The 8,525-nt window shown below is 34.0% G+C and overlaps 1 protein-coding gene across 9 annotated transcripts in view; it reads left to right on the top strand.

Moving 5' to 3' along the window:
- The window catches only part of LOC110466205 (CD109 antigen-like), an 81,024-nt gene that overhangs the window by 27,602 nt on the left and 44,897 nt on the right, over positions 1-8,525 (top strand). For 5 of the 9 annotated variants that reach the window (XM_021522574.1, XM_021522582.1, XM_021522579.1 and 2 more), the window contains exons 20-26: positions 2,956-3,073; positions 3,395-3,508; positions 4,052-4,153; positions 5,373-5,501; positions 6,531-6,669; positions 6,954-7,130; positions 7,920-8,158. In XM_021522574.1, the coding sequence (XP_021378249.1) occupies positions 2,956-3,073; positions 3,395-3,508; positions 4,052-4,153; positions 5,373-5,501; positions 6,531-6,669; positions 6,954-7,130; positions 7,920-8,158 (1,018 nt within the window). Of the gene's footprint in view, positions 1-1,403; positions 1,591-2,955; positions 3,074-3,394; positions 3,509-4,051; positions 4,154-5,372; positions 5,502-6,530; positions 6,670-6,953; positions 7,131-7,919; positions 8,159-8,525 lie in introns of all 9 variants that reach the window. The other 4 variants (XM_021522578.1, XM_021522575.1, XM_021522576.1 and 1 more) reach the window with 4 other exon arrangements.

Below are 8,525 nucleotides of genomic sequence, written 5' to 3' on the forward strand. Positions count from 1 at the left end.
TGATGCCTCCTGCTATTGGTCCGGATGGTTTGTTAGTACATGTAACTTCGGCGCTTAAAAATGTGGAGAAAACTCCTATTTCCCAGAGACATGGATTTGACTTAATAAAACTGTTGGGTAAAAATCTGATTTCAGCCTCCATTATCTATTTGAAGCTTCAAGGACAGCTAATTGTTATTTGTTTTAAGACCTCAAAGCATTTCCTTTCCTACAAACTCTGTAGAGCTGGAATGTGTATAGCCTGTGTTTTTAGTAGCGGTGTTGGTGGCAGTTTCCCGGAACGGCATGACTTTTGGTATGCTTAGTGAGTGTGTGACAGAAACGTTATAGCTGAAAATTGAGACCTGATTATGGCTTAATCAAGTTGTTGAGGAAATGTTTCTTCGTGTCAGTCGTTCGTGGTGTTCATTCATCAGTTGCCGTTTCTTAAATCCTTCTTGGTGGTCCTCTTCTTCAGTCGTTTTTGGTGATCCGTCGCCATTAAAATAGAAACCCCTTCGCAACATCAACTGGAGACAATGTGCTCTGGTGTCCTAGAGACATGTCTCTTATTCAATAAAACTGTTCGATAAACGTGATGGAACAATTGGCTAAAGGAAATAGTTCGCTATGGTCAACTTAAATTACCTTGTCCAGACACTGATAGGTCTTTCGAAGTTTCAGAGTATCTGTTTTTAGATAAAAAATATATTTGCTTAAATAGAAGTATCTATATCTATAAATAAATAGTATCACGGAGTTTTTAGTGAGATACCTTTCCAATGCTGGTAGTATTTTTATATGTGAGGCGTCTATCAATTATCCTGATATTTCTGCACGTGTCATGACTCTGTGATCCGGTGTAAATATGGCTTCTTCTTAATACGATTTGCCGCATAACATTTAATCGAAAATCTTTCGAGCTATGCTCTAAAAAAGTCTTGTTTTTCGAAGGACATGAAAGGAGGTCAAGTGTATATTTAACTCATTTGGCACGTTAAACTGTATCTAATGGTCTTAAACAGAGAGAAGACTACAATAAAGCTGCAAAAGAGTAAACGGAAACGCCAAGTATATAATTAAAGTTTTTTTATGTGAAACACAAAATTAGACCTTAACATTATAAAATTGAGTTAGGATCACTCGTCCCCGACCTAGTATTTTCACATAACGATTAGTGAACTCCTTCTGTTTTAAAATTCAATGGTCCAAGATGAAAGAAAATTATCGACCCTTTGCTCTCCATCCCAACGCTGTCACCAGCATGAGGTATAACCCATGCAATAGGACATTCTTCATCACGTTAGTTGTCGTCGCTGGTCCTGCTTTACCGATGTCGTTTTGTTTTGTATGTGCAATTTCATTCGTACTGAGTTCCGAATCATATCTGCACCTGCCTAGAAGGATTTTATTTTTGTTTCAAGACCCCCAAATGTTTCCTATGGCCGCTGCTGGGATGGCCCCAGGTGCTGCTATGGGTGGTTCAATGGGTGCTGGTATGGCAACTGGCTTGGCCACTGGTGGTATGGGAGGAAATCCCGTGCTGAAAGAAGTGGAGACAATTCGTTCGGATTTCCCAGAAACATGGCTATGGCTCAATAAAACCATTGGGTAAAGATTTCTTCTCACAATACTTTATGGTTTCCACTGAGTGATAACACTATAATGGTGGAACAATTAGCTTTTCATGTCTGACTCAATAACAAAGAACAGAAACGAAAAGTGCTTTTCGTAATACCTATTGGCTTTATTTCAAGAGAAGCCAAGTTAGATCATATCCCTTTCGAAATGCATTCTGTGATATTCCAGTGGAAGGTTAATATTACAAAAGCCCTTATTAGTCGTTTTTCCTTACTCCTTTATGAACGCCAGCTTTAGTAGTATCCCGCGCCTATCTTTGCTAACAATAGTCTGGCTTTTTATTTACTCTCGTAACACCACTTTCAGGTAAAACAATGTTCTGACTTTATATTGGTTAGAAATTGAAATAAAAAGTATATATTGAAAAAAATAGAAAGAAAGTTAATGTAGATATCCAAATTAAAAATATGACACTTGTTAAAATCAAACATATGGGCTCCGTTTCTACAAGCTGAATTGAGACGGCAGGATCTCGACGACAAACACGTTTGTTCGTTGTTTAAAATTTGTAAAACTAGTCTTAAAAAATAAATTAAAAAATGAAGCAGTATTTATAACATATTTTAAATGTCATGTGTTCTCAACTCGGGGAAATTAATCTTCAATAGTTGTTCTGATTACAACTCGCGCAACGTTTAGGAGACGTGAACATAGAAATGTCTCTTTACTATTGAACAGCTTACCTGCCAGACCGTTTCCTTGTCTCTCTATGCATTTAATAAAAACAGATTTTATGATTTGTGACAGTAGAAAACTACAGCAACATATAGACAAACGGCTTATAACTATAAACTTATTTGATCATAAAACAAAATAATATTGTGTTGATTTGAAACTTAACATCATATGACTCTTTCATGGTAAATTTGATATTTATATTAACATTTATTCCCAGAATTGTTCTTTTGTATTTATATGTTATGCTTAGTTGTTGCTTTGTTGCCTTACTTGTTGCCTTCCTGCACCTTCATCTGACATATGCTTCTTATTTCTCTCATATGTTAATTATTTCATAACTCCATATATATCAAATTCAGCTCAGTATGAGTGATTGCTATTTATTTAATATTAAAATATACATTTGTTTTCAACAATAAATTGTCAATACGTCTATTATACTGAGAAAAGTAAATCTGATTATTTTTATGCAGTCAAATATATTTTAAAGACAAAATGTCTCAAATATTTGTTTTCATTTTTTCCGGACGCTTAAGAATATAATAAAATCGAATACCTGTATTACAGACTATAAAACTGTTTTACAATGATTTGTCGTACATACAAAGCATACATTATCCATTACAACATTAATTTTCGATTTGTTAACTAACGTAGACCTGACGGCCACGTGACCATTGCTGCCACAATCCCGGATACGATTACGTCATGGGTTGCCAGTGCCTTTGCTGTCCACGCCACCAGTGGCCTCGGAATCGCCCCAACAAGCGCCAAGGCACGCTTATCATAGTATACAATAGTTCTGAACTTATGAATTGATCAAGAACAAACAACGTTTATCCCGTTTGGAAAGCCTGCTTTCTTCAATATTGTATCATAATTGCATTCCTGCTGTAAAAATATTACTCTCGTTCCGAATTTTTCGTTGCGTGTTGTTGCTATTGTATGTATTCATATTGAACTTAAATCAGTATGTTTAATATATTGCTTTTGATATTTTGAAATTTCCAACACACTCGGTGTCTTTCGTGATAAATGACTGATGACTTTGGGCACATTTATGATATAATTACAACAGCCTCTTTTGATTTTACAGGTTGAAGCCTTCAGACCATTCTTTGTCAGCCTGACATTGCCTTATTCAGTTGTGAGAGGAGAACAACTCGTACTGCAGGCCAATGTTTTCAACTATATGACTATGGATATGGACGTACGTATATTCAGCGTCGTATCATATTTCTTAGTCAGATGACACAGAATAACAAAATCAATAAGAGTTGGCAATTTCAAAACGACATACAACAGTTTTTGTTCTTTCTTCTTTTCATGTGTTTTCAAAGAGAAAAATATATAATTGAAAATATTTTAATATCTTGTTTTGTTCTGAAGCAGTAGACTTAAACAGTTTACATTTTGATTATTTTGACAGAAAGTTTCAAAATCCAATAATAATAATATACTGCATTTATATAGCGCCCAATATAATTTGTAAAATTACTCTAAAGCGCTTAACTACATATGGATAATAGTATAAGTTATAATTGTAAAACAAAAATAAAGGCTTACAATCACTTTTAAATATTAAGCAAGCAGATAATCATCGCAATGTGCACATAAAAGAATAAATAAAGGGTGGTATTTATATGACGTCTTTTTAGTAATGTCAGTCCGTTCTTGAACACCGTTGACCGTAAGTAACATGTTTGATTGAACTTTCTTTGTGTTTTATTTAATGTTTTTCCAAACATACCAGGTTGTTGTCACATTAGAAAAGAATGATGATCTGGTAAATGTCGTATTCAATACACATGGCACAGAGTCCTACATCGCCCAGACAACAACAAAGACTGTTCACGTAAGTAGTTATACAGCTATAACAACTGAATAAATACAATTAACTATCATCAATTAAGCCATTGTTTATTCAAATCTAGAATGTTTTAGGGACATACATATACTTTTGAATTATAATGTTTGCTTACAATCAAGTCATTTCAAAATCTTACCACATTAGCTCGGACCAAAAACTATCTAGAGGCATACTTTTATACATACTGGACAAATGACGAAAACGATATGTCATAGATTTCTTTTACATACAAATTCCAATCAGGAGGATTAAACAGATGACATAGGACTAACTGCTAGCGCGATATATTTTCCTAAACATCTTTTTTCTCATTGATCCCATTTTTTGTTTAGCTTAACGCTGTTTTTTCGAGACAATAACCAATACCAGGTAGCCGCATAGCAAATTATTGCATGCATTAACCTGATGAACTAGATAATTAATTTCCATTCAAACATCTTGGGTAGTGCAAACGAAGTCAACTTCAAATGATTTGGTTCCATACGTGGCTTTCATCGGAATTTTGTTCACATTCACTTTTATTTTTTGACTAACAAACACATAATAAAAAAAGTTTTCTCGTGTTCGCTATACGAAATAAAAATCGTATTTAACAAACTGTTGACATTCCTATGCATGATTACAATCTAGCTGATTTTTTTTTTTTTTTTTTTTTTAATTCTAAGTTATATAATTGTTGCAAGTTCTATTTAGTCTCCTAATTTTAAATCTATCTTAAATCATCAAATTACACTGTTCCCAGTACTTCTCATAATTGTCCATCAAAAGCCATGCTGCAGAACTAAGACAGTGAATGATTTCTTTTTTAGGTATATGGCAGATATTGAGAACGTTTCAATTTTTTCCGTTTCGATTTTGTTATCGCCTATGACATATTTAATTATTTATTTTCGGTAATTATTGTATTTCTTAAACTGAAAACCATGAAATGCAATTAACTGAACCATTATGAAAATACATCATAGGTAACGTTTGAAAATCAGATATATCTATTCATCACAGTATTATAAATTAATTTAAATATTTCAATAAGGATGTAATTTTTATATACAAGATTTTATTCGAAATTAATAATATCATCATAGAGTATACATTTAATTGCATTTATGTGTATTTTAAGTACGTTTTAACCATATTTTACCTATCAAATACAACCGAGCCCTTGTTTCACGACTTACTGTAGATCTCGATATTCTGTCTCTAGGTAACAGCTGGTGGAACAAAGTCTGTGTTTTTCCCTGTGGTTCCTGCCGGCCTTGGTTCTGTCAGTATTAACGTGAAGGCCCAGTCTACGTTGGCCGCAGACGCTGTTAGGCGACAACTCCTTATTGAGGTACAGATGCTGATATTGTTTACTTGTTTTCGAACTCGATTCATCATTTTAGTGTGAGCATTGTCTGTGTTATGTTCAGGTAGGAACATGTCTTGGAAAGTTGTTTAACGATACTTAATTCAAACCATTAATATATAATAATAAGGCTTACTTTGAAACGGGACTTTTGTCTTTTAATATATATGTATCCATGTTTTGTAATGGTAAGCGCTTTATAACAGAACTAGTAAATTCACTTATGATTTTATTCAAGATTATGATATAACAAATATTCTATGACGTTATCTTTACTGATTTTGGCTACGTACACCAGAGAAAACCTGATTTACTCTGAGTAGCTAATAGTCATGGGTTCCACTAGTCATGGGTTCCACTAGTCATGGGTTTCACTATCAAACCTAAATAAAGACATTGCATTATGGTGTCACCCTGGTAAAATACTACCGACTTAACTAGGGCAACTTTCTCTTTATCTCACTCGGTTGAGAGTAAGAATAGTAGGCCATAGGTCCCTAGTTCGACTCATAGTGGAGGCATACAAAAACAATGACCTCTGAAAGAAATGGATAGAGAAAATCTCAACCCTGTTAATGGTTTGGAGTTTTGAAATGGGTCCTAGAATGAGGATGTAAATGGATTGTAGTACTGTTCGCACGAATATCTTAATTCTGTCGCAAGTGATTTTTTTTGCGCTCGTACAAAACAGGGTTATTGATCTTGAGACGGACATCCGTGAAGTGATCGATTATCAGCAATGAAATAAATATACGTAAAATAGATAAATTCTGGAATTTGCTACTGCTCACGTAGATTTGTTTTTATTACCGTATCAGTATTATTTAAAAGTATCGGTATAAGTAAAATCAGGAAATCTGACATAAACTCAAATTGAGTATCAATATAAGTATCCTTACTAACGTAGTGGGTATTTCGGTCGATGGGACGTTATGTACCAATTGTAAATCATCGAGAAAGGTATATTCAAGGAATTACAGTAACTAAGAATTATGTAACTTGTTTCACGATAAGGCTGAAGGTGTCCCGAAAGAGTACAATATACCGATGCTTGTTGACCTGAAACACAACACCAACTTCGCGGAGACAGTTGATGTCACATTACCTGCTGGGGTCGTCGCCGGATCACAGCGAGTGCGTGTCTCGGCTATCGGTATGTTTTCTTCTGTAATAATTTTTCAAGAAGTTGATTGAAATGAATGAAAGCATCGTAAAAAAGCTGACATTGTCAACGCAGCATATGATAACGTATTGTATCACATAGATTAATATTTTCAAAAAAGACTATTTCCTTGATTCGTTTTTATGCCTATTTTGTATGATTCCGGAAATATCAAATCGATTTTGAAGATTTTTCCAGACCTTCCCTGCGTGAAAAATAATTAAATGGAATTAAAAATAAAGATTTTTAACAACTTATTCATTTTCTTTTTGTAGGTGACTTAATGGGACCAACGGTCAATGGGCTAGATAAACTTTTGCGCATGCCAACCGGATGTGGAGAACAGACGATGTTAGGTTTCGCACCTGATGTGTTTGTAACTAACTATCTCACCGACACCCACCAGTTGACATCAAGTGTCGAGGAGAAAGCGATCAACTTTATGGAGAAAGGTATACTCATATGCTTCATTTGTTTTACTTCGATAAAAACTGTAAACTTTATGTATAACCCCTATACTTCATTTCGAAAACTCACCATTCCGTACTTTTTACATGAGATTTTGTTTCTACTACGCAAAGTCATAGCTCCTTTAATTTATTGAGAAAAGTTATCGCGTCGCTCTTGAAATCGCGATCGAAATTGTACGTGGTTTAAGCAAAAGTAAGTGTCATACGAAAAATGAGTAATTTATAGTATTAATGCATCACTTTTTATACTCTTAAGGTAAAAGTATGTGTGTAAACTAAATGGATTCTCTTTTTTACAAAACATTGCACTCTTTTTCTTTAGAAAAAACTCTGTGTTTATCAATAATTATATTGAAATAACAAAGCAAATTTAAAACTATATAGGTGTTTTGTCTAGTTATGTTTTTTGACGTTTCTTAGTATATAATGCGAAAGATTTCGATGAATGATTTTAATTAAAAATATCACGGATGATTAGTATTTGGTAAGAAAATCTTAAGCCGAAATGTATAAACAGTCAACAATACTTTATATGAAGATAATATAATATCATTCTGCCATGTTCAAAATTTCTAATACAAGAAACGTGTTTCTATTTCTAAAACATATATGCGTAATTTAACTTGAATGAATTATATCGGTCCAATAATACAGCAATGATACATTGCAATTTATTCATTACATCTGAATAACACATGGCCAGTTATGTTCCGGTTTGTTACTTTTGAATGTGCCAGTCTGTATAATGTACAATAAATGTGATTTTTGCAGGATACCAAAGAGAACTAACTTTCCAGCACACGGATGGATCATTCAGTGCTTTCGGAGACAGGGACCCGTCGGGTAGCATGTGGCTAACGGCTTTTGTTGCTAAGTCATTCCACCAGGCGAAACGTCATGTATTTATCGATGATGAAACTCTAACCAGAGCTATTGATTGGATGATAAACCGCCAGGCAGCAAATGGTTCCTTCCCAGAACCTGGTCGTATCATCCATAAGAACATGCAGGTAATGTTGATGTTATTATGCAAATGAGGGAGTTCATGTGTAAAATAAGTTAAGAAACTAATATTTTAGTGTGCAAAATGAATTTAACTATTATCAAATGAGAAGGACGATTGACGTTATATAACATGAAGATTCTCGCTCATGATCCTTGAACTTTATTTTTGATGGTATTATTAGATATCTTGTTTACTTTATATCTCATTGTACCTGGTTTCTTGTATACCCTAGTATGACTCTGATATCTATGCCAGTAACACACATCACTGTAGGATAAAAATAACAGAATGCTAAGGCTGCTACAGGGTACATTGATTTAATAAACTAGTAAAACAAGAATAGTAAGCAATGTAATTTATGTGACCGTCTT

This window comes from Mizuhopecten yessoensis, unplaced genomic scaffold (genome assembly GCF_002113885.1).
Source record: "Mizuhopecten yessoensis strain PY_sf001 unplaced genomic scaffold, ASM211388v2 scaffold11125, whole genome shotgun sequence".
Taxonomy (NCBI): domain Eukaryota; kingdom Metazoa; phylum Mollusca; class Bivalvia; order Pectinida; family Pectinidae; genus Mizuhopecten; species Mizuhopecten yessoensis.